The following is a 27669-nucleotide window of genomic DNA, read 5'->3' on the forward strand; positions in this document are numbered from 1 at the left end:
TCAGTCTTTCTCTCCCTCCTTATTCTGTCTACACTCCGTTCATGGACTACGGTGGTGGTTGGAGACTCGGTAGTGTACAGGCGAAGCAGCCTTAGGAAGCTGGGTATTGAGGAAGAGAAGCAGTTTAGGACGTTCTGCAGGGAGAAAGGTTGGCTTGAAGACTGCGAATATTACAGAAGCGAAGAGAGGAATAGCCAAGACTTTTGAATATTGCAGAAGTGAAAAGAGGAATAGCCAAGACTTTTGAATATTGCAGAAGTGAAAAGAGGAATAACCAAGACTTTTGAATATTGCAGAAGCGAAGAGAGGAATAGCCAAGACTTTTGAATATTGCAGAAGTGAAAAGAGGAATAGCCAAGACTTTTGAATATTGCAGAAGTGAAAAGAGGAATAGCCAAGACTTTTGAATATTGCAGAAGTGGAAAGAGGAATAGCCAAGACTTTTGAATATTGCAGAAGCGAAGAGAGGAATAGCCAAGACTTTTGAATATTGCAGAAGCGAAGAGAGGAATAGCCGAGACTTTTGAATATTGCAGAAGCGAAGAGAGGAATAGCCAAGACTTTTGAATATTGCGGAAGCGAAGAGAGGAATAGCCAAGACTTTTGAATACTGCGGAAGCGAAGAGAGGAATAGCCAAGTCTTTCAAAAATTGCGGAAGCGAAAAGAGGGATAGCCAAGTCTGTGGAACTGTGGGTATGGTAGTCAAAGGAGGGCTTTGGGAACTAAACCAGCCCTTCTTGACCGATAACGTGGCTCCGACCCGGCGCCGTGGAATACAGCGATCGTTGTGCAGCCACGAATTTTCCCGTGAGGCGGAAGAAGACAAGCGGGAACGGAGAATAAGCGTTGTGTGAGTGTGAGTTGTGCGATTGTCAAGTGTTGGGTATGAGACGACGGAGAGGGTCGTGAGTGTGAGGTGGGGTGGGGTCTGTCGTCCTCTCCCTCCACCAACGTAGACAAGTCTCAGGCATTATGGCCAGCCCTTGGTCCAAGCTTCACTCCTTCCTCCGCTGACCTTCGCAAGTAGAGATAGACAGACCTTCCTACGTGGAATAAACCAAATTGATGCTGTGTATACTATAATCTGAGTCTAATATGGGATTTCATCATCTCGCTCGACGTATATTAGCCCACGAACATGTATTGAAGTTCTGACAGTAAACAGCATCCATGATCTATGATTATATCTTTTCATTTTATTTCATTTTTTTTTTCTTTTTTTAGTGTGTGTGTTTGATGTCATGGGTACTACGTCAACTCCGGAGTCCCCTCTTCCAGGGTGATCCCTGTCATTACCTCCCTGTGAAATGACAGTCATATAACACTCGGGTCCCCCATCGTCATTGCTCTGCATCTGGCCAGGGATGGCTTCATCGCCGCCCACCCGTGCGTTAACATGTGACCAGCGCCCTGGCGCCTCTCTCTCTCTCTCTCTCTCTCTCTCTCTCTCTCTCTCTCTCTCTCTCTCTCTCTCTCTCTCTCTCTCTCTCTCTCTCTCTCTCTCAGCCTCGTAAAACAACACACACGTTTGAACCACATCCTTCCCTCTGTCCTCCTCCCGTGTCTTCCAGACGTACTTCACAGAACTCGCAGTGGCGCTGTCCCACACGCCTGACTGTGGCGCTCCCTCAACCTTCTTTACGTACACCATGGGAAGTCTGTGTAATCCAAAGACAGTTCTCACAGCAACGGTAGTGAGACAAGGATATAGACGAGCTAAAACAAAAATGGAGGGATGCGCTCGGCATACTTAGGAGCAAAACGATAAAAATTCGAGATCATGAGATGAAGCCATACCAGCGTAAAGGTCTTCTCTCGTATAGACGTACGTAAACACAGATAATTGGACAGACAACACACGCATACAAACTCTCTTCTTTAGGGCTGGTCGATGAATTAGGGTATGTAACGTCAGCTGGGGGCGTATATATGTGTATCTATGTTGAAGATTGAGATATAGTACATATATAGGGTTTTAAAGGGGGTCAACACGCATTTAGATATCTTTCCCAGTAAGATCCAAGTGGTAATCACACATACACACACACACACACACACACACACACACACACACACACACACACACACACACACACACGCACACACAATATCAGAATGAATACCATATGTTCACACATTCACTAGCAGAATGAATAAAAGTGATCACACTGGGTAACAAGCAGAATGAATAATACGTGTTCACTGGTTCACTAGCAGAATGAAAAACACGTGTTCACACTGGTTCACTTGCAGAATTAATGGCGTGTACACACTGATTTACCAGCACGTGTTCACACAGGTTCACCAGCACGTGTTCACACAGGTTCACCAGCACGTGTTCACACAGGTTCACCAGCACGTGTTCACACAGGTTCACCAGCACGTGTTCACACAGGTTCACCACCACGTGTTCACACTGGTTCACTAACCTCGATGAAGTTTGGGAGGGCCTTCCAGCAGGTCTTGATGTTGCAGGACCCAGACACCCCGTGGCACTTACACTGGGTCGACAGGGACGCCTTCACCACCTGAGGGAGACACAGGGTCACTCTAGAAACTCCATCAGCACATGAGACTGTTCTAGAGACTGATGAGCACTCACGGGACGCTCTAGAAAACCCATCAGCACAGAAGACTGTTTTAGAGACCCAACAGCACACATGGATGCTCTAGAAACCCAACAGCATCCATGGATGCTCTAGAGACCCAACAGCACACATGGATGCTCTAGAAACCCAACTTTGCATCATGGATGCTCTAGAAACCCACCCACACATTTGGATGCTCTAGAGACCCAACAGCATCCATGGATGCTCTAGAAACCCACCCATACATTTGGATGCTCTAGAGACCCAACAGCACACATGGATGCCCTAGAAACCCACCCTTACATTTGGGTGCTCTAGAGACCCAACAGCACACATGGATGCTCTAGAATCCCACCCACACACAGAGCTGCTCTAGAGACCCTCCAGCACCTATGGATGCTTTTGAAACCCACCAGCTCACATGGCTTCTCTAGAGACCCTCCAGCACATATGGGGCATTCTAGAGACCTCCAAGCGCATAGGTCCGCTCTAGAGATCAGTCAGGACGAGCGCGCAACATGACGTGCACAGTGGGAGACGCCGTTAAGAACATGAATTGTGACAGCAACTGAATCATCCACAGCGAGGGACAACAGTGACGTCTCACACCATCACTCGTGAATCAAGCGAGAGTCTGAAACCTTGCTAGTGGTGACGCAAAGGAGGAGTGTCATATCCAGTACCAGGTCATACGCAGATGTTATCAGCAAACAACAAGGCTTCTCACGTGTGGATTATGGAAGTCATACAGTATCACGAGAGACTGATAGAAATAACAACAGAGAGTGTTGTGATGTGCGGTTTGCCTCGCTCTCCTGACGAAGGCGACGACGCAGCCAAAGGCGTCAGGTGTTACACCGAAAATCGGTCTCTCTCTTTTTTTCTCTCTCTCTCTTCTACAGCGTCTTACATACGTTAGTTTTTTTGTTTTTTTTTTAATAAGTATCGCTGGAATAAGTATCGCTGGAATAAGTATCGCTGGAATAAGTATCGCTGGAATAAGTATCGCTGGAATAAGTATCACTGGAATAAGTATCGCTGGAATAAGTATCGCTGGAATAAGTATCGCTGGAATAAGTAGCTCTGGAATAAGTATCGCTGGAATAAGTATCGCTGGAATAAGTATCGCTGGAATAAGTAGCGCTGAATATGGAAGGTGATTTTTTCTCCACTTGATTCTTATACTCTTATCAGTGGGAACACGACCATTTCACTGATTACTGCAATAAGGAGAGAAGAAGAAAAACATTTAGTTCTTTTTTTTTTCGCCTTTAGCCATAAAAACAGAGAAAACTACGTGGAAGTATAGTTATTATTTCCTAGGTTCATTACGGGGTAGGGGAGGGGAGTGTGGCCTAGAGCAAAGACCGCTTCATTTAGAGAGAGAGAGAGAGAGAGAGAGAGAGAGAGAGAGAGAGAGAGAGAGAGAGAGAGAGAGAGAGAGAGAGAGAGAGAGAGAGGCAGGCCTGCCGGCCAACCACATGCCGCTACCTTCCCCCCGTGATGACGTCACTTATCGTCTACGGGAGATCGGCTGGAAAAACACTTTTATCGCTATGGCAAAGGTTTATGACCGTGATTGCCGGTCGGTGAGGACCAGGTGGCCAAGTGTCATCAACTGCGGTGGGAGGGCACACACACCGAGAACGCTGTATCTGTAAAGGTAGATGTGTTCTAGCGAAGGTTCGTTCGTGACTGACACTATTACATTCTTACGGTTGCCCGAGATAACATCAGCGGTTGTTATACAGGTTAGCCAGTGCGAAAAACCCGAGCAGGTGTATTATAAAGTGTGTGTGTGTGTGTGTGTGTGTGTGTGTGTGTGTGTGTGTGTGTGTGTGTGTTGGGGCGGTAGAGATTGAGCTGGACACAGTTGTGGGCCAGATTCTTGTCCGCATTTTGTTTAAACGACCTAGTATGGAGCCTCCGGTCGAGCGAACTCACATCTCCGTCAGGTACACAAAGGACCAGTCCTTCATCTCCGTCAGGTACACAAAGGACCAGTCCTTCATCTCCGTCAGGTACACAAAGGACCAGTCCTTCATCTCCGTCAGGTACACAAAGGACCAGTCCTTCATCTCCGTCAGGTACACATAGACCCAGTCCTTCATCTCCGTCAGGTACAGAAAGGCCCAGTCCTTCATCTCCATCAGGTACACAAAGACCCAGTCCTTCATCTCCTTCAGGTACACAAAGACCCATTCCTTCATCTCCGTCAGGTACACAAAGGACCAGTCCGTCATCTCCGTCAGGTACACATAGACCCAGTCCTTCATCTCCGTCAGGTACAGAAAGGCCCAGTCCTTCATCTCCATCAGGTACACAAAGACCCAGTCCTTCATCTCCTTCAGGTACACAAAGACCCAGTCCTTCATCTCCGTCAGGTACACAAAGGACCAGTCCGTCATCTCCGTCAGGTACACAAAGGCCCAGTCCTTCATCTCCGTCAGGTACACAAAGGCCCAGTCCTTCATCTCCGTCAGGTACACAAAGGCCCAGTCCTTCATCTCCGGCAGGTACACAAGCGGCGCCAAGGCCATCATCTTCAGTTACCCCATACACCGTGGGGTATAATTTTTCGGGGGTCACGTTGTTACTACCATTAAATGTATAAATATATACATGCGAGAGTGGTCGGGTGGGTAATTATCCGAAGTGCTCAGGATAAAAAAAATGAATCGTAGAGCAATCTCATTGGTATTTCCCACACTGGCCAAACAGCCTGTAATTTCTATGGAAGCCATTAATCCTTCAATATATATATATATATATATATATATATATATATATATATATATATATATATATATATATATATATATATATATATATATATATATATATATATATATATATATATATATATATATGTGTGAATGTAGGTTTGCGGCAGGGGTGTGTGATGTCTCCATGGTTGTTTAATTTGTTCATGGATGGGGTTGTTGGGAGGTAAATGCAAGAGTTTTGGAAAGAGGGGCAAGTATGAAGTCTGTTGGGGATGAGAGAGCTTGGAAAGTGAGTCAGTTGTTGTTCGCTGATGATACAGCGCTGGTGGCTGATTCATGTGAGAAACTGCAGAAGCTGGTGACTGAGTTTGGTAAAGTGTGTGGAAGAAGAAAGTTAAGAGTAAATGTGAATAAGAGCAAGGTTATTAGGCACAGTAGGGTTGAGGGTCAAGTCAATTGGGAGGTGAGTTTGAATGGAGAAAAACTGGAGGAAGTGAAGTGTTTTAGATATCTGGGAGTGGATCTGGCAGCGGATGGAACCATGGAAGCGGAAGTGGATCATAGGGTGGGGGAGGGGGCGAAAATTCTGGGGGCCTGGAAGAATGTGTGGAAGTCGAGAACATTATCTCGGAAAGCAAAAATGGGTATGTTTGAAGGAATAGTGGTTCCAACAATGTTGTATGGTTGCGAGGCGTGGGCTATGGATAGAGTTGTGCGCAGGTGCTGGAAATGAGATGTTTGAGGACAATGTGTGGTGTGAGGTGGTTTGATCGAGTGAGTAACGTAAGGGTAAGAGAGATGTGTGGAAATAAAAAGAGCGTGGTTGAGAGAGCAGAAGAGGGTGTTTTGAAGTGGTTTGGGCACATGGAGAGAATGAGTGAGGAAAGATTGACCAAGAGGATATATGTGTCGGAAGTGGAGGGAACGAGGAGAAGAGGGAGACCAAACTGGAGGTGGAAAGATGGAGTGAAAAAGATTTTGTGTGATCGGGGCCTGAACATGCAGGAGGGTGAAAGGAGGGCAAGGAATAGAGTGAATTGGAGCGATGTGGTATACCGGGGTTGACGTGCTGTCAGTGGATTGAATCAAGGCATGTGAAGCGTCTGGGGTAAACCATGGAAAGCTGTGTAGGTATGTATATTTGCGTGTGTCGACGTATGTATATACATGTGTATGGGGGGGGGGGGGTTGGGCCATTTCTTTCGTCTGTTTCCTTGCGCTACCTCGCAAACGCGGGAGACAGCGACAAAGTATAATAAAAATAAATAATGATATATATATATTTATATATATATATATATATATATATATATATATATATATATATATATATATATATATATATATATATATATATGGTTGCGAGTCTGAATGAATAAGTGGTAGGATTCAACTGTGGCGGTGTTGTCTTTGGTTCTTACACTTCGATGACGCCTTCCACCGTACCATCCCCTACCCTCTCGATACCAACTTAAAATTTCATTCCCAACCTCCCAGGATGGCTGGACAGCCCCCAGACACACTCCCCGTGTCTCTACCCAAAGCTGGGTGGATGGGCAGCCCTCAGACACACACCCCGTGTCTCTACCAAAAGCTGGATGGCTAGGCAGACCCTAGACACTCTCCTCCCTATCTGTACCCGAAGCTGGATGGCAAGGTATAAGTTGCCCTCATACACACACACTCCTGTCTGTACCCAAAGCTGGGTGGCTAGGCATAAGTTGCCCCCAGGCACATTTCCTCCTATTTCTATACATACACCTCATACGCCCAACAATCCCCAGCTGTCATGGAGTGCTTATTGGACATGCGGTATCTGAGCGTCATGCGCCACACTGTCTTTCTTTTGGAATGAAGATAGGTTGAAGGACTGTCCTTGTACACGCCTCTCTCTTCTTGTCCTGGGTCATAATCATCATCCTATTCCTTGATCCTTCTATCATTCCTTATGTTCATTTATCTTGTATTCATCAATCATCACTTCTTCTCTTCAATTTGTCAGTATTCTCCCCCGCCCCCTTTTTATTCCTGCTTCCTTTCGTGTTTATCTTCTGTTTCCTCCTCGTGAGTGAGTATTCTTAATCCCCTTTTCCTTTTCTCTTCTTTCTTTTGTAAGTTCCATCAACCTTGTTGGTCTTGCAGCAGATATCTGCTCTACAACCGATGCAGGTTATGACTGACTGCCGAGCAAGTATAGCGTTGCTGTTCCATGATACAGTCACCCTGTGTTTGGCCTGCAAGAACACTTGACTCTTGAGACTGCAATGGGCAGTCCATGAGCACGTCGGTACGGACCTTTGAGCACGACGGTACAAACTTTAGGATATGATGGCGTGACCCTAACCTGACCCTTAAGTTTCAAAGGTCAAAAGCCAGGCCATCATACCCGAGGGTCGTGCCGTTGTCCTCGAGGTGTCGTACCGTCGTGCTTAAGGGTCGTACCGTCGTGCTCAAGGGGGTTCTAATTAACATTGTAATGTAGCTTACGGCAATGGGCGATGATGCTGGTCCCACAGTGACCAGTCCTACACCAACACACATCTACTTATCTGCACGTCGGAGCTTCACAATTCTCCATTTACTGCCATCATGATCGATTCTTGGTCAAGATGTATCACTTAAAGACCAACAGAAAACGTGGATGTACACCTCTTTGCAAAGCCTTGTTAACCACGGCATTCGTGTAGACCAAGTCCAAACTTCATTGTACGATACACCTGGAGATTTTCCTCTCCTTCATGCCTATGTGTTGTGATACACTTACAGGGCTGTAAAGTATAATGCGAAGCCGATACACTCGGTGTGTGAAGTCACTCTGGGAAAAGACACAGAAAACGGAAGACCTGATGGTATACGACGAAGTCAACTACGGGAGGGTTAGTAACTGTAGCCAAAAATACTTAATGTAGAATAGATGGAGACACGACGGCGAAGCAGAGGGCCCCTTCCCTCACCCCACCATCACTCCCTCTGGAATAAAAGCCAGCTGGAAAATACCTACTATGAAAATCCACGTATGATGGCCAGACTATACGACATGGAATCCATATAGTGAAGGATTAGCGAGAAATATGATCTAATGACAGCCAGTGTTCGCTGTGCGTAGGAGGTATATTGGCAGTCACGTACAGATGCCTCGCTGCAAAGAAATAATAGGTTCAAAGTAGTGCTATACCGTTAGTCACTATAGAGTAAGGTTATCCGGGATCATAAATGTCTTATTCGTAAGGAAAGTAATGTCATTAACGCACGATATGATATGGATTTTCTTTAACAATATCTCTGATGGATGGCTCTTCCAAAGCTCTCCATATTCTAACTATGATAGTAAAGGAAATTTTGCCAACGTTGTGTTATACATCATTTTACCTTCGTATAGTTATTTCTGGCCATTTCTTTTAATGTTTCTATCGGTATTCATTCGAGTTTTGATTCGTATATGATAAAGTCTAGTGGCCATCCTCAAGCAAGATATCAAACAAATTGAGGCAGTTAACTAGAGTGTGTTGGATTTCATGAATCATATCTGTAGCTAAAAAAACATAACACTTATGTTTATCCTCAAGGGTAACAAGTCATTTCTCTAGGGTCTATCCTCTCCTGCCCCCGATAACAATTTATTAGATATTTTGTCTACGTCTATAAACAGTTTTGCTATTGGGCGACCGAGGGGTGAACCCGGGCTACCGAGAATCAAAGAAAATAATTTCCGCCTTACTTGGTAGTGATCTGGGTTCGATTCTCGGGCGCTCGGAGGCAAAAAAAGAAAAAAAAATTAGAATGGTTTGTATATGAACATTGCATGTTGCTGTATTCTATGTTTACGAGTCTTATCTCCAAAGCTGCATTACTGCATCCTCGACCAACTCATTTGTTACGTTGAGGCTCGACTTCGACTTCGACTTCGGCCATAAGTCTTCCGCGGATCCGAGCCCATTGATATCGCTCGTGAATAAGACGTCGAGTTTCGATCTGGCCCCGTTGGGAAGCCGTTGCTCAGAGCGAGCCAGTCGATTGTTCTTGCCGTTGAATCGGCCGCCGTTCGTCGTTTGTTATCTCCATGCCAGACAATAGCCGTTTAAATCAACGCCGACTTAATCACCTGTGACCTGACGTAATAAGTATGAGCCAAGAGGGAGGCCTGGCCATAAAGAGAGGAGAAATATGTAGTCGATACATCTTTGATATAGGTAGTCGTGATGGAACCTTTCTATATATAAAAGGAAAGAAAAAAAAAACCCAGCCAGAGGCAGAGACTTTCCCTAACTATATAGGAAATATTCATAAGACATCGTGTGTTGCCTTGAGGTACGTAGCCTCTTCGTGTTAAGAGTATGTGAGGGAGCTGTGGCACTGTCGTCCTGGTGTGTGTGTGTGTGTGTGTGTGGCCTCCCGCAGCGCAGATGGTCCCCATGCTGACGGTGGGCCACCAAACCATCTGGCGTGTCTCAGCACCTTCAGGAGTGAATATATTCTCTTTTTTCATACACATTCGCCTTATCCCGCATTAGCAAGGTAGCCTTAAGAACAGAAGAGTGGGCCTTAGAGGGTATATCCTCACTTGGCCCACCTCTCCATTCCTTCTTTTAAAAAATTATAAACGAAAGTGCACTTGGAAATCCTCCCCTTCAGTTCTCACTTTTCCAAAAGAAGGAACAGAGAAGGCGGCCAAGTGAGGATTGTTTCCTGTAAGTCTCAGTCTTCTGTTCTTGACACTACCTCGCTAACGCGGGAAATGGGGGATATGTATGAAAAAAAAATTATAGAATAAGTCGTTGAGCGAAAACAAAACGGAGGAGAAATAAGACGTCATAGATTCGGGAGTTGTCTTGAATGAGACACTTGCATCTATACGTACCCCACTGATAAGATAGTCCAGTGCTGATAAGATATCATCGTTTAGGCAAAAGAAGGAGTGGTACGATAATGAGAACTCGCACAACGAGACAACCCTAGATCTTTCATTGATGAATCCCTTAAGTTAGCAAAGAAATAATTTTTATAGAGTTGAGCCCAAACTTCTCATTGACAAGAATCTTTTAGTTCTCCCTTTTAATTATAATTTTACTTTACTTCCCATGCTGCTTAAATCCTTCAATGTAAATGTTGCCTACAGCAACAATAATAGTATAAAGAATATCTTAATCAGGAATTCACCAGAAAATTCTCTTGGATGCATCTATAAAGTGCCATGTAGAAATTGTGATAAGTTTTATGTTGGGCAGACTGGTAAGGATCTTTCTGTTAGACTTAAGCAACATGAATATAGTATAAGAACGGGACAAGAATCAAATGCCTTGTTTAATCACGTTAAAAACTATATCATTGAGTCTTCTATTATCAAATACACAACGAATTATAATCTTAATATCAGTGATGGTCTATACAAATTAGATAACTTTATTGTTGATAAAATTTGTAAAATGATAAGTTTAGGAACGCTTGTTGTCTGTCTTTGACAATCGCATGCTTACCAAATGGCGTCCTAGCTTCATCTCTTCGATGTATATCAACTGACTGTTAAATTTCTCTTGTGTCTCCCCTGATGATGTGATTATTACACGAAAGTGCTCTTGGGAACTTATCGTGTTTCATTTTCCCCGTGGACTCATAGGAATATATATATATATATATATATAAATATATATATATATATATATATATGTATATATATATATATATATATATGTGTGTGTGTGTGTGTGTGTGTGTGTGTGTGTGTGTGTGACATATGCGCTATAAGACAAACTTTGCGACAGTGAATTTTCTGGTAGTGTTTCGATAATTTCATCCATGTATTTCCCGTATACATAAGAATGATGGAAGCTTAGGTGTCAACACCAGAGCGGTCTTTCCTTTTTTTATTTTTTCACTCTCGCGTCGTACTCCACTAATTCTTAGACCGACGAAGAGACACAGTACATCAGACACTACGATTTTTCTTTTCTTTTTACTTTTATATCAAATCAAAAAGCAAAGCCTTTTAAATCTAACGTAAAGGAAGCGCATGCATTCATCGCAGAAAATAAAAATTCACTTTATGGTGGCCGCCCCTTCCGAAGCGTACGGTGATCTCATTAAATGACATTATCTAAGGAGACGGAGAGAAGGAGGGAAGGAAAAAAAAAATGAACGACACCACTTTTAATAGTCGTATTTACGAACGATAATGATTACTCCGCTTTAGTAATAGATGTCTCGATAGAAAAGTATAGACCTAAAGGCGCCAGGACAACACACAGATGTCCCTTTTTTTTTTTCTAATAATAGCGGTGTTGGAGACTCCCGTACATTAAGGACACTAGTGTCACAGCTCGACACCGTCACATAGCTATACCCCAAGACTGAGCCTCGCGCCTCACCCACTGTAATACGAAGAGACCACATATCTCAGGGTAACACCTGATGTGTTTATTGATATTTTCCATGCAGTTGGGGCAGTTCTGTCACTGCCTTCTGGCTGTGATGGACCCCTTTCAGTGCTTAGTATCCACCACATACTTCTCTCCTTTCTCTTTGTAACCAGGGATTGGGCCATACTCATTGCATCTGGTCGCAAGTTAACTTCATGTGTGTGTGTGTATGTGTGTGTGTGTGTGTGTGTGTTACTCTAATCGTCATTTACACAGTCATTTGTCTAGCATACAGAAAAACAAGCGAAGAGTATCATTAAACAGCTTTGGATGGACTCGGTATGACTATCGGCGTCCCGAAAGGGCCTCTTCTGGATCCCCGACTCATTCATCCTATTACTTAAATTAATAGTCTGAGTACATGACTTACGGCTTATGATCTTGGAACCTAACGATGCCAAAGTAGGAACTCAGGTCTGGACAAAAGACGGTTCTTCACTGATTCACAGAGGCTTAAAGGCTGGGTGATACCGTGATCATTAACGTGGCAAATGAAGTGGAGGAATACAGAGCAATGTACTTCATCTGTCGTGAAAACTGAACACAGGTATCAAGAGTCTAATACGACGTTCTTAGAGGCAGAAGGAGATAGACTTTGGGGTGTGATGAGTGAGAACGTCCGAAACCATTGCTTAGCAGTGCACAATAACAACAGCAAGAGCGGAATGCTACCTTTCAGAGCTGGAGTTATGATCTATAAAACGCAAGACACATTACTTGTTACTTGCAAAAGCCCTATTCAGACCTCATTTATAATTTTCCCCGTTCACTTCTGGCCACTAAATCTTAAGCAGAGACTGGAGAAAGATGAGAACAATCACCTCATACAAAGGTAATAGAGCAATAGCATTTTTTTTCCTTACTTCCATCACTTATTCTGAGGAATGATTCAGAGACGTAATATTAGTTGTTCTGAATATAAAAAAAAAAAAAAATGTAGATTTTGAGATCGAAATCAAGTTCCTAAAATATAAAGTCCGTTTAATAACTCACGATTATCATTGTACGTTGGGCAGAGATGCACTTAGTAGATTAAAGTTGCAATTCAAATGTGAGCTTGAAAGTAATGGAACATTGGAATAACCTACAATTAGATTGATATCAAGAAGGTTATCAGTGCCTAAAATTACTCAGCGAGATGAAGTTTTTCATTATATTAATTATCAGTAAATGAAAATAAAGAATATGGCCCCTGAAAAACTTGCCTGAGAGGTAGAAGAATGGAGTGAAAAAGATTTTGAGCGATCGAGGCCTGAACATACAGGAGGGTGAGAGGCGTGCAAGTAATAGAGTGAGTTGGAACGATGTGGTATACCGGGGTCGACGTGCTGTCATTGGACTGAACCAGGGCATGTGAAACGTCTGGGGTAAGCCATGGGAAGGTCTTTATGGGGCCTGGATGTGGATAGGGAGCTGTGGTTTCGGTGAATTACACATGACAGCTAGAGACTGAATGTGAACGAATCTGGCCTTTTTTGTCTGTTTTCCTGGCACTACCTCGCTGAAGCAGGGAGTAGCGATAATTTTTCTTGTGGGACGGGGAAGCGCTAGGAATGGCTGAAGGCAAGCAAGTATGAATATGTAAATGTGTATATATGTATATGTCTGTGTATGTGTATGTATATGTGCATGTACGGGCGTTTATATATATATATATATATATATATATATATATATATATATATATATATATATATATATATATATATATATATATAATGAAAGGGCAAGAGAAAGATGTAATAAAAGAGTGTGGTTGGGAGAATTGGAGGGGCTGTGTTGAAGTAGTTTAGATATACGGAGAGAAAGAGGGAGGGAAGGTTGACAAAGAGGATATGTCAGAAGTGGAGGGAACAAGGAGAAGCGGGAGACCGAATTGGAGGTGGAAGGATGGGGCAAAAAAAAAAAGAAAGAAAAAGAAATCTCGAGCGATCGGGTCCTGGACATGCAGGAGGATGAAAGGCGTGCACGCGATAAAGTGCAGTGGAATGATCTGCTATACAGGAGTCGACGAGCTTTCAGTGGACTGAACCAAGGCATGTGAAGCGTCCGAGGTAAACCATGGAAAATGTTTGTGGGGATAGAAAATGGATGTGAGCGGATTTGGCCCTTCTTCGTTTTTATCTGGGGCTACCTCGCTAACGTGGTAAACGGCAATCGAGTATGAAAACACACACACACACACACACACACACACACACACACACACACACACGGATGTCGCACCTTTCCCATTTTTCTTTGCAATAGCCTGTGGGAGTTGTCGTCTGAACACAGAAATCGTCCACTTCTTCTCCGTTTGGTACTCGACCAGTCATCTCCGGAATTCCCAGGGTACAGGACGCATTGCTGACCGCCCGATCATGAAGGCGGGTATTTGTGTATCTAGGCAGGAGATCTCCTCTCATACATGTTTCATCGACCATGGCCGCAGATTCAGCATTTACCATCTTCTTACTGACGTTCTCAAGTCGTCAGACCTAAACTGGATTACACTGCCGATATCCACCCGAGTCTGGTTCTGCCCTTCGAATTAACTTTGTGCCTGAGCAGTACAAGAGAACTGTGAGGTAAGTTGGGGACGTCAGTAGGCAATGATAAATTCGGAATTAGCAGCCATGTCCAAATCACACGTTTGAGAAAATATCCTCTGCCTAGATACACACGCTGAGTTGTGGTGCATAATGATCATGCAGATTAAAGAAAGAAACCTGTAAGACAAATTTCCCCCAGTGGCAAATAACTTCTGGAAACTGTATGATTATCTCCGTCCAAAGCTCGAGAGACGAGACCCCCCAAGTTTCTGGCCCCTCAGACCCACTCGCTGAGGTAATTCTAAACTGGAGTGTGGTGTGAGGCTACACCACACCATAAGTAAGGGTTCATGAGGTCCCATGACTTCCATCAGAGAGCTGAGGGCACTGCGACCCAAGTTCCTTTGGTTCAGGATGTGCAAAAAGTACACAAGACATGTTGAGGCTCTCGTGTTACTTCGAGTCGAAATCTGAAACCCCACGAAGACACGGGCATCCACGACTTCGATCACGGCGCTAATGATGACTTCGAAGGTCCCCTGACGTGACGATGAACCTCGAAGGTCCTCCGATGTGGTGCCGACGCCACGCGACCCTCCTCAGGATCATGATGTTTACCCCTTGCGTCTTCAGATGAGTCGGAGGAAGGGCGGCCGCAGGAGCTTACCCAGCGGTATGCCATTCACTGGGACGGGACAGTACGTCTGGAGTACTCGCCCAGGTAAACGGGGACGGTGATGGTGTAGATTTGGTCTCGACTGTACCTCATAAAGTGCAAACTCACAGGGCATATCAACTCAATGTAACCTCAAGCTCGAGAAATGTTCACATTCCACGACGTGAACTCATATACCTATGCCCAATGGGTACTTCAGCCTCAAGGGGGGGGATGCGTAGGGTATGTGTATGCCAGTTCGTATCATGCAGTTGGAACATTCGTTGAACTCAAGGTAAGACCGGGGAGTCCGGACCAGTGAGATGCGCTGTACAGGGAGATCTAAGTGGATGTCGGACAGAGGATCAGACCGTCACGCTGGGGTCATAAATAAGCGACTCGGATAAAATAGAGAGCTTAGAGTGCTCGTTTGGGGTGTGAGTGATGGTGTCGCATCCCTGGGGCGCCAGGGCCGTCACGCCGCGCCGGGCGCACACACACACACACACACACACACACACACACACACTGGCGGGGCCAGTTAGGTTCTCCTGGATAGGTTGGTTAGTGGGCGTGTGGCACGGATCTAAGTTGTAAAGAGAGAGAGAGAGAGAGAGAGAGAGAGAGAGAGAGAGAGAGAGAGAGAGAGAGAGAGAGAGAGTATGTGCGGGACAGATAAAGCCGGCTGGGAAGGTTATGGCGCTAGCAGGGCGGCCACAGGTGATGGGAGTAATCCATGGTCACAGAACTGAGACTCGTCCGGAACGAAAAGAAAAAGAAAAAAAAAGAGATAGTACATCTCGCGAAAAAATTTCATTCATTGTCACGTCATAACTACCAATACATCAGTTATCATGATGAATTAACGCTATTAATCATCCTCTTTTTTTTTTTCTAACTGTCATTACGACAATTATCCCCACAAAAAAATGGCCATATGACAGAGGCCTGTGCTCCAGAGTGGTAAACTCCCGAACGATACTGTACAAATGACGAATCCAGTCCAATCTCTGCTTGAAGAAAACGGGTTCGTGGCTAAATTCATTGAAGTGATCCCCCTTACCTCTTCATACTCACACTTCTTTTACAAAGACTTCACAGATTTCCCGAGTGTTACGCTCTCTCGTGTCATGTATCCAAGCGTCCCTCGACCAGCAGCGTCGAAGAGACATCGGGAATGTTTTCTGGAACATCACTTGTGTCCACACACACACACACACACACACACACACGCACACACACCTGAAGACAATAGTGATGATAATTGAGATATATTTCTCCCCAACTCCTCTATACCCACGAAGGTCCGACATTAAGTCGACTGAAACGCCCTCTTCCACATGTTGGATTTTTACATCGTGTTTCTCCTGAATTAACTGTCAGAGGCTGACTCTCTCTCTCTCTCTCTCTCTCTCTCTCTCTCTCTCTCTCTCTCTCTCTCTCTCTCTCTCTCTCTCTCTCTCTCTCTCTCTCTCTCTCTCTCTCCCCCAGCGGCGTAGTTCTCACTCCTTCAAATCAAGTAGGCACGCTGCACGCCCCCGCCACCATAACCCTTGAAGTATAACTTAATTTCCCATTGAATCGTCTGGTGAGGGACGGCCTGGGAAGGTTTCGTGCCCATGAATCACCCGGGAGGGAAAATAACGAGGCAGAAGCTTCGGACCAATGAATCGTCCGGTGAAGGACCAGCAAACGAAGGAGGGATGCTTCTAGCGCTTCAAGGATGCCTACATAAACCATCCTACTTTCTCTCGTTCGGTAATACTTTACTCTGTCGTGCACGTCGTGTAGGTATTCGCCACCCTTCATCTCCCCGCCACTCAATACACGCTGTGTCTCACTTAACGGCGAGTGAGCGTGTTTGTGATTACCATTTGTGTGTTACAGGGGTAGAGAGTTTTACGTTCGTGCTATCCTCGTCTCTTAAACTTTGTATGTATTCTGTCTTTACTCCTATGTATGTATGCACACACACTACACCCCAGCCTCTGTGTGTGTGTGTATGTGTGTGTGTGTGTGTGTGTGTGTGTGTGTGTGTGTGTGCAAAAAGTTTATGAAGCAAAAGATATCATGACACACTAAATTAAGAATCCAAACCTGTCTGTACTGTGGAGTGGGATTAGACAATGAGGGTTTACTCTCGGCGTAAGAGATCTTGGCTAAGATGGACACATCCAACATAAATGCAGTGGTAGTATTGTTAAATAATACCCGTCGTATAAGACAGCAAAACGCTAAGGAGTTTCTTAAGTAAGATGTATCTAATGATGGACTACACAGGGGTGAACGGGTGGTGAGCTCCCCTCTCGGAGTTTCTGGAGGCGGTGAGCGATCTCACACGGAGCCGGGACCTCATGATTCTCTCCCGTAATAACACAGTGGGTGGAATCCAGTTGGTTGAGGAGGTGGTGAAATATATCAGGCGGAGGGAGTGGTGTCCGGGCGTCGCGGGCCCAAGCCACAGCCACAGCCCCCCAAGCCCTCCGGCACTCGAGGAGTGAAGGGTTCCACGCCTGGCCATAACACCCACCGACAACCCCAGCAAGATCAAGAGGTCCAAATCACGCGAAATACACATCTGTCTCTTAATGGAGGATAAGATTGACGAGGGTGTCCATCAAATGATATAAATAAGCGCCAGGCGCCATTAGCCGGGGAGGTGGTGCTGAACTAAAGGGTGTCAGAATGTGTCTGGTCGTGGCCAGAGAAAGGACCGCTCCTCTCGCTGAATAAGCATACGTTCCTTTGAGACGTTACGAGACGAGAAAAAAAAAAAAGTTTTGAATTGATCTGTGGGGGTCGCCCCTCCTCCGACGTTATCACCCTCGAAAATTAGGCTTCAAAGAGGGACATTCACCTGTGTAGAGAGAGAGAGAGAGAGAGAGAGAGAGAGAGAGAGAGAGAGAGAGAGAGAGAGAGAGAGAGAGAGAGAGAGAGAGAGAGCCATCTGTGCAATGTATTTCCATAATGAATCTGGTTCGCCACACACACACACAGGAGCAAATGAGACACTAGTTATTGTGTGACGTTACACCTGCGAGGAGCAGCGAATGGCTATATAAGGCGCCTCCACCCCCCTCGCACCAGGAGACAAGAACGGTGAAGGCTCCAGCCTCCCACGCATACCAGCACGGCAGGGGACGAGGGGTTAAACACTCCACCAGGACTCCACCAGGCACACTTCTCTGACCACTGGTCTGGCATGCAACACGATACTTGACGGGTTTGCTAGTGTGTCCACCGAGGCCACCGTGTCGCCTCTTGTCGAAGCCCACTTCGCCTCCCACTAGGATATGTGTCGCTCGTCTAATTACAAGATGATAAGAAAAAAAAAATATATGTTTATATTGGATCCCACCGCAGGACATCGAGTGGTCCAAAGAGGATAAAAAAAAATGATATAGAATATAAGTGGAGAAACGTGTGTACTGTGAAGATAAAGGCGTGTCGAGCCCAGGGCATCATTACTGCTGGACATGCTGCTGGGCCTGGAGGAGGGCGAGACGCGCTGGCCAGAGGGCACAGACCACAACCCACCCACCAACACACCTTGTGACCAGACCACAACACACCCACCTACACACCTTGTGACCAGACCACAACCCACCCACCTACACACCTTGTGACCAGACCACAACCCACCCACCTACACACCTTGTGACCAGACCACAACCCACCCACCTACACCCCTTGTGACCAGACCACAACACACCCACCTACACACCTTGTGACCAGACCACAACCCACCCACATACACACCTTGTGACCAGACCACAACCCACCCACCTACACAACCTCTGTGACCAGACCACAACCCACCACCTACACACCTTGTGACCAGACCACAACACACCCACCTACACACCTTGTGACCAGACCACAACACACCCACCTACACACCTTGTGACCAGACCACAACCCACCCACCTACACACCTTGTGACCAGACCACAACACACCCACCTACACACCTTGTGACCAGACCACAACCCACCCACCTACACACCTTGTGACCAGACCACAACCCACCTACCTACACACCTTGTGACCAGACCACAACCCACCCACCTACACACCTTGTGACCAGACCACAACCCACCCACCTACACACCTTGTGACCAGACCACAACCCACCCACATACACACCTTGTGACCAGACCACAACCCACCCACCTACACACCTTGTGACCAGACCACAACCCACCCACCTACACACCTTGTGACCAGACCACAACCCACCCACCTACACACCTTGTGACCAGACCACAACCACCACCTACACACCTTGGACCAGACCACAACCCACCCACCTACACACCTTGTGACCAGACCACAACCCACCCACCTACACACCTTGTGACCAGACCACAACCCACCCACCTACACACCTTGTGACCAGACCACAACCCACCCACCTACACACCTTGTGACCAGACCACAACCCACCCACCTACACACCTTGTGACCAGACCACAACCCACCCACCTACACACCTTGTGACCAGACCACAACCCACCCACCTACACACCTTGTGACCAGACCACAACCCACCCACCTACACACCTTGTGACCAGACCACAACCCACCCACCTACACACCTTGTGACCAGACCACAACCCACCCACCTACACACCTTGTGACCAGACCACAACCCACCCACCTACACACCTTGTGACCAGACCACAACCCACCCACCTACACACCTTGTGACCAGACCACAACCCACCCACCTACACACCTTGTGACCAGACCACAACCCACCCACCTACACACCTTGTGACCAGACCACAACCCACCCACCTACACACCTTGTGACCAGACCACAACCCACCCACCTACACACCTTGTGACCAGACCACAACCCACCCACCTACACACCTTGTGACCAGACCACAACCCACCCACCTACACACCTTGTGACCAGACCACAACCCACCCACCTACACACCTTGTGACCAGACCACAACCCACCCACCTACACACCTTGTGACCAGACCACAACCCACCCACCTACACACCTTGTGACCAGACCACAACCCACCCACCTACACACCTTGTGACCAGACCACAACCCACCCACCTACACCCCTGTGACCAGACCACAACCCACCCACCTACACACCTTGTGACCAGACCACAACCCACCCACCTACACACCTTGTGACCAGACCACAACCCACCCACCTACACACCTTGTGACCAGACCACAACCCACCCACCTACACCCCTTGTGACCAGACCACAACCCACCCACCTACACACCTTGTGACCAACGTGGGTCAGTGGAAGTCTGCTGGCTCTGAGGGATATTCGGGGAAAAAAAAGGAGAGAGAGAGAGAGAGAGAGAGAGAGAGAGAGAGAGAGAGAGAGAGAGAGAGAGAGAGAGAGAGAGAGAGAGAGAGAGAGAGAGTCGCCTGCCAATCACTTAAGGTAATCAGAGATTAGCGTCTGTTGATGAGGCGTAACTCATGCCTCATTAAAGAAGATTGCCACGTCTGTTCAAGCGATGGATTTCCACAAAAAGAGAGAAAGAGAGAGAGAGAGAGAGAGAGAGAGAGAGAGAGAGAGAGAGAGAGAGAGAGAGAGAGAGAGAGAGAGAGAGAGAGAGAGAGAGAGTCGCCTGCCAATCACTTAAGGTAATCAGAGATTAGCGTCTGTTGATGAGGCGTAACTCGTGCCTCATTAAAGGAGATTGCCACGTCTGTTTAAGCGATGGATTTCCACAAAAAGAGAGAGAGAGAGAGAGAGAGAGAGAGAGAGAGAGAGAGAGAGAGAGAGAGAGAGAGAGAGAGAGAGTATAAAAGAAATACGGTAAAAGCTAAAACAAATTACTGGATATATAAGCCGGGTATTAGATTACCACGGAGCTGTGTGTCAGGTTATACGATGATGCTGCAGATTTTCTGGCGCTCGTCTTCTTAGACTCACCAGGAATGCAAGTAGATCGTTAGGCTGTTAGCCTGTCGTTAGTGATGAATTTATGATCGTAGTAATGCCGTTGCCAGTGCGTCTTTACTACTGCTATTATTAAAAACCTTAAAAAAAGAGAGACACGAGGATTCATTTGGACTACTGTATTTTCGTCAAACTCCAGAGGTGGCGTTGGGCTGCGTGACCAGTGACCTCATTAACCATATCGTTAACCGGACGGTAGGGTGATCATGGTGGCCTGTTGTCGTTAACCAGACGGCAGGTAATTGCCTGTTGTCGTTAACCAGACGGCAGGTAATTGCCTGTTGTCGTTAGCCAGACGGCAGATGATGGTGGCCTGTTGTCGTTAGCCAGACGGCAGATGATGGTGGCCTGTTGTCGTTAACCAGACGGCAGATGATGGTGGCCTGTTGTCGTTAACCAGACGGCAGGTAATTGCCTGTTGTCGTTAGCCAGACGGCAGATGATGGTGGCCTGTTGTCGTTAACCAGACGGCAGATGATGGTGGCCTGTTGTCGTTAGCCAGACGGCAGATGATGGTGGCCTGTTGTCGTTAACCAGACGGCAGGTAATTGCCTGTTGTCGTTAACCAGACGGCAGGTAATTGCCTGTTGTCGTTAGCCAGACGGCAGATGATGGTGGCCTGTTGTCGTTAGCCAGACGGCAGATGATGGTGGCCTGTTGTCGTTAGCCAGACGGCAGATGATGGTGGCCTGTTGTCGTTAACCAGACGGCAGATGATGGTGGCCTGTTGTCGTTAACCAGACGGCAGGTAATTGCCTGTTGTCGTTAGCCAGACGGCAGATGATGGTGGCCTGTTGTCGTTAACCAGACGGCAGGTAATTGCCTGTTGTCGTTAGCCAGACGGCAGATGATGGTGGCCTGTTGTCGTTAACCAGACGGCAGGTAATTGCCTGTTGTCGTTAGCCAGACGGCAGGTAATTGCCTGTTGTCGTTAGCCAGACGGCAGGTAATTGCCTGTTGTCGTTAGCCAGACGGCAGGTAATTGCCTGTTGTCGTTAGCCAGCCGGCACGGGGGAATCGCCTGCCGAGAGTCGGCCGAGGTGCGAGGAGCATGACCGTCCGGCAACGCCGTGTAAGGAACGGAGCCGTGAGCGCCGCTGGTCACTCACCCTGGCTATCGACCTCACCCTCCGCCTTCACCTCCTCCTCCAGCATATACCCTTGGCTTCTGGTTCCAGCCTCCCCTCCGCCTTCACCTCCTCCTCCAGATACCCTTGGCTTCTGGTTCCAGCCTCCCCTCCGCCTTCACCTCCTCCTCCAGATACCCTTGGCTTCTGGTTCCAGCCTCCCCTCCGCCTTCACCTCCTCCTCCAGCAGATACCCTTGGCTTCTGGTCCCAGCCATATTCTCTCTCTCTCTCTCTCTCTCTCTCTCTCTCTCTCTCTCTCTCTCTCTCTCTCTCTCTCTCTCTCTCTCTCTCTCTCTCTTCGAGGTCGACCTTAGCTCCGAGGTCCTTATCCAGCCCCCTTCCCTTCCCCCCACCCTCCTTCCGAACTCTCCAGACCGCTGAACTATGCCACTTCGTCTTCCCCCCCACACACACCCTACCCTTACAGCTGCTACAACAGGGTGGTAATTACCCACGGGGGGCAAATGTAATTACCCAGGGGGGCAAATGTAAAACACTCTCCATCAACAATTAATGCCTAGCCTGATCTTCCAGTCGAAATGTAGCTACGTCTCTTCGTCGTATATCAACGGACTGTTACATTTCTTTCTTGTTATCTCCCCTAATGATGTGATTATTAGACGAAAGTGCACTTGGGAACTTCTCGTGTATCATTTCCCCTCGGTATCATCGGTGCAGCGAACAAAAATCATAACGTGGACAGGAACAGTCAAATTATCTTCTTCTTCCCCCCCCCCCCCCCCCCCCTTAGATGTAGCACAATGGCCTGACACAGCTTCATGATGGGAATTGGTTGTTGATGATCGTTCGGTTGTATATGAGCCTTGATTGGCTAGTGTTGAAAGGTATGTGGACAGCCGCATGTGATCTGCGTTGAGCTCGAATATGTAAAGCTACCAGATGTGCATGATGATGAGGAGGAGGATGTGCATGATGATGATGAGGAGGATGTGCATGATGATGAGGAGGAGGATGTGCATGATGATGATGAGGAGGATGTGCATGATGAGGAGGAGGAGGATGTGCATGATGATGAGGAGGAGGATGTGCATGATGATGAGGAGGAGGATGTGCATGATGATGAGGAGGAGGATGTGCATGATGATGAGGAGGAGGATGTGCATGATGATGATGAGGAGGATGTGCATGATGATGAGGAGGAGGATGTGCATGATGATGAGGAGGAGGATGTGCATGATGATGAGGAGGAGGATGTGCATGATGATGAGGAGGAGGATGTGCATGATGATGAGGAGGAGGATGTGCATGATGATGAGGAGGAGGATGTGCATGATGATGAGGAGGAGGATGTGCATGATGATGAGGAGGAGGATGTGCATGATGATGAGGAGGAGGATGTGCATGATGATGAGGAGGAGGATGTGCATGATGAGGAGGAGGAGGATGTGCATGATGATGAGGAGGAGGATGTGCATGATGAGGAGGAGGAGGATGTGCATGATGATGAGGAGGAGGATGTGCATGATGATGAGGAGGAGGATGTGCATGATGAGGAGGAGGAGGATGTGCATGATGATGAGGAGGAGGATGTGCATGATGATGAGGAGGAGGATGTGCATGATGATGAGGAGGAGGATGTGCATGATGAGGAGGAGGAGAGATGGATAGAAGGAGGTGAGGCGGGCGGGCGGGCTGGGAGATCGGCGAGGACCACGTCAGGTCTTCCCCCTCAAAATGCATACCAGACCGACTGACTGGCTGGTCAAGGAGAGTCCAGAAGAGTGAGTGCACGGGCCGCCGTCATCATGGCTGCCGTCCAAGAGAGTAGAGAGAGAGAGAGAGAGAGAGAGAGAGAGAGAGAGAGAGAGAGAGAGAGAGAGAGAGAGAGAGAGAGAGAGAGAGAGAGAGAGAGAGAGAGGATAGGTGGCCTGGGGAACAGGGGACTTTATCCACAGCAGGGTCCCAGGGGACCACTGCAAGGTATTTCCATCTCGAGCGCCACTGAGTGTGCAAAATGAATCAGACGTGGTGTACATTACTGCCACTGGAAATAATAATGATGATAATGATAATGATAATAATGATGATAATAATAATGATAATAAAGATGATGATGATAATGATGATACTAAGAATGATAATAATGATAATGATGATGATGATAAAGATAAAGATGATAATGATTATAATGATAATGATAATGATAATAATGATAATCATAATAACGAAGACAATGATGATAATGATGATGATAATAATGATAATGATAATAATGATGATAATGATAATAATGATATTGATAATGATAATGATAATAGTACTGATAATTAGATAATAATAATAATAATAATAATAATAATAATGATACTAATAACAATACTACTACTACTACTACTACTAATGATAATAATGATAATAATGATAATAATAATAATAATAATAATAATAATGATAATAATGGAGCGGGTGGCTGGAAATCCTCCCCTCTCGTTTTTTTTTTTTTTTTTAATTTTCCAAAAGAAGGAACAGAGAAGGGGGCCAGGTGAGGATATTCCCTCAAAGGCCCAGTCCTCTGTTATTAACGCTACCTCGCTAACGCGGGAAATGGCGAATAGTATGAAAGAAAGAAAGAATAATGATGATAATAATAATAATGACAATATTGCATATTGCCTCACAAAATTTCATTTCCTACGCCACTGTAATGAAATCAATATGAATATGGATCATTTAGCGAAGTGAGCCTGCCTCTGCCACGTGAGTGGGAGTTTTGGTTACCACATAAGTTCTGGTTGCTTGGTGTTGATTAAGAAGAAAGTCCAGTGTCTCTGGTATGGTGGTAGGGGTGTGGGAGCATCAGTAGGGGCAGTGGTGGAGGTGTGGGAGCATCAGTAGGGCAGTGGTGGAGGTGTGGGAGATCAGTAGGACAGTGTTGGAGGTGTGGGAGCATCAGTAGGGACACTGGTGGAAGTAAGGGATCGTCAGTAGGGACAGTGATGGAGGTGTGGGAGCGTCAGTATTGACAGTGGTGGAGGTAAGGGATCGTCAGTAGGGGGCGGTGGTGGAGGTGTGGGAGCGTCAGTATTGACAGCGGTGGAGGTAAGGGATCGTCAGTAGGGGGCGGTGGTGGAGGTGTGGGAGCGTCAGTATTGACAGCGGTGGAGGTAAGGGATCGTCAGTAGGGGGCGGTGGTAGAGGTGTGGGATCGTCAGTATTGACAGCGGTGGAGGTAAGGGATCGTCAGTAGGGGGCGGTGGTGGAGGTGTGGGATCGTCAGTATTGACAGCGGTGGAGGTAAGGGATCGTCAGTAGGGTGCGGTGGTGGAGGTGTGGGAGCGTCAGTACTGACAGCGGTGGAGGTAAGGGATCGTCTGTGGGGTGGTGGTGGAGGTGTGTGGGAGCGTTACTACGACAGTGATGTAGAGGCTGAGGCATAAGGACCAGGAGGCGGGGGTTCTCACCCTGCGTCCCACGCGGTTGTTGTGCTGGTTGGCCTGCTTTATGGCCTGATTCTGTTGCCCCTTGGCGTTTTTTCTTCGCTTCTTCTTCTTCTTCCTGGATCTCGACCTTATGCGGACAGTTTTGGCCTGGCCGCCCTCCCTCTTCCTGCTCCTCGTCTTCCGTCGAGTATTTTTGCTTTGTACGTTGGCGTGAGCGTGGAGGGAGGTCGGGGTGAAGGGCAGCACCTCCCGGTTGTGTCTGGCGCTGTTGGCCCAGCCCTCCCCCGCCGCATCCTCAGCCTCCCGGCGTCTCCGATCCTGCAAAATGGTGTTAGGAATGAATGAAAGGATCGATGAATGAGTAACGTATTGATGATATGAACAGAGGGTCATGCATGACTATAAGCCCCACCAAGACCTACTGTCTAATGTCACCATAAGGGCAGAGGACTTCGTTGCTAGGATGGCAAGATTATACTTTCCCGAGAAACGGATGTTGCAAGAAGAATACAAAACACGTCGAGAATAGCACGGCTGTAACCTGTTACAGTAAACACACAAGACAAGACTGTAAACTTTTGAAAGGCACTTTTTTTTTTTCTTCTTCCTTTCAAGTTTTACAACGTCCTCCACTTTACCTATTTAGAAATAAACATGAAGTAACCCACAGGCCTGATGTAAGCAAACGCATCTTCTGGCTGCTTCCCGTAGCTTCTGTGTGGAGACTGATCATTCGAGGATTGACCGTTATGACAACTCTCTTCTTCCCCTGAAAAACTATTCTGTGGAATTGTTCTCCTCCTCCTCCTCCTGCTCCTCCTCCTCTCCTCACCCCCTCCTCTTCCTTCAAGAGTCGTGTTCTGCCTACACCTGCGGAGCCCCGGTTAGATTTCCACCTTTTCTATTCTCTCTTACATTATCTCTCTTGCCCGAGATTGGCCTTCGACTACGGGCATGCTTCACCCCGTGACATATCATTCAATTGCGGAAAATATATCACATCACATGGACTGATAAATGATAATGATCAAACATTTCTCGCTGCGTCCTCTCACTATCAAGCCGGTGACATTTCTTAAGACGAACCTGTTCCGAAAACCAATAAACGCACGAGACACTGAACCCCCACATAAGGTTAGGCTCGTATATTTACTGACGAATCAGCCCATTACCGATCAGACATGAACCAGTGGCTGCCGGGCTCTGGGTCTTCCCCGCCACACCAAGAGTGGACATGGGCTGCACCCGGCCGCGGTCTGGTGCTCGCCTACTGCACGGGGTGAGAGAGAGAGATCACCATACGACCAGTTGCGGTCATAAAACCACATGACCCGCTTCAGTCTTTACAGGAGGAAGACAGAAGGGAAGAGTGTATATATATATATATATATATATATATATATATTTTTTTTTTTTTTTTTTTTTTCTTTCTTTTAAACTATTCGCCATTTCCCGCGTTAGCGAGGTAGCGTTAGGAACAGAGGACTGGGCCTTTTTTGGAATATCCTCACCTGGCCCCCCTCTGTTCCTTCTTTTAGAAAATTAAAAAAAAACGAGAGGGGAGGATTTCCAGCCCCCCGCTCCCTCCCCTTTTAGTCGCCTTTTACGACACGCAGGGAATACGTGGGAAGTATTCTTAATCCCCTATCCCCAGGGATGATATATATATATATATATATATATATATATATATATATATATATATATATATATATATATATATATATATATATATATATATAAAAGGGGGTGACTGTATTGTTGACTGGTTGGTAAGGTTATTTAATGTATGTATGACTCATGGTGAGGTGCCTGAGGATTGGCGGAATGCGTGCATAGTGCCATTGTACAAAGGCAAAGGGGATAAGAGTGAGTGCTCAAATTACAGAGGTATAAGTTTGTTGAGTATTCCTGGTAAATTATATGGGAGGGTACTGATTGAGAGGGTGAAGGCATGTACAGAGCATCAGATTGGGGAAGAGCAGTGTGGTTTCAGAAGTGGTAGAGGATGTGTGGATCAGGTGTTTGCTTTGAAGAATGTATGTGAGAAATACTTAGAAAAGCAAATGGATTTGTATGTAGCATTTATGGATCTGGAGAAGGCATATGATAGAGTTGATAGAGATGCTCTGTGGAAGGTATTAAGAATATATGGTGTGGGAGGCAAGTTGTTAGAAGCAGTGAAAAGTTTTTATCGAGGATGTAAGGCATGTGTACGTGTAGGAAGAGAGGAAAGTGATTGGTTCTCAGTGAATGTAGGTTTGCGGC

At 46.6% G+C, this 27669-nt stretch overlaps 1 protein-coding gene across 3 annotated transcripts in view; it reads right to left on the bottom strand.

Annotated features, from left to right (window-relative positions):
* The window catches only part of LOC139765665 (protein Wnt-11b-2-like), a 315866-nt gene that overhangs the window by 14572 nt on the left and 273625 nt on the right, over positions 1 to 27669 (bottom strand). For all 3 annotated transcript variants that reach the window (XM_071693375.1, XM_071693374.1, XM_071693377.1), the window contains exons 4-5: positions 25423 to 25719; positions 2431 to 2529 (exon numbers count right to left, since the gene is read on the bottom strand). In XM_071693375.1, coding sequence (XP_071549476.1) covers positions 2431 to 2529; positions 25423 to 25719 — 396 coding nt within the window. The remainder of the gene's footprint in view (positions 1 to 2430; positions 2530 to 25422; positions 25720 to 27669) is intronic.

This window comes from Panulirus ornatus, chromosome 55 (assembly GCF_036320965.1).
Source record: "Panulirus ornatus isolate Po-2019 chromosome 55, ASM3632096v1, whole genome shotgun sequence".
Classification (NCBI taxonomy): Eukaryota; Metazoa; Arthropoda; class Malacostraca; order Decapoda; family Palinuridae; genus Panulirus; species Panulirus ornatus.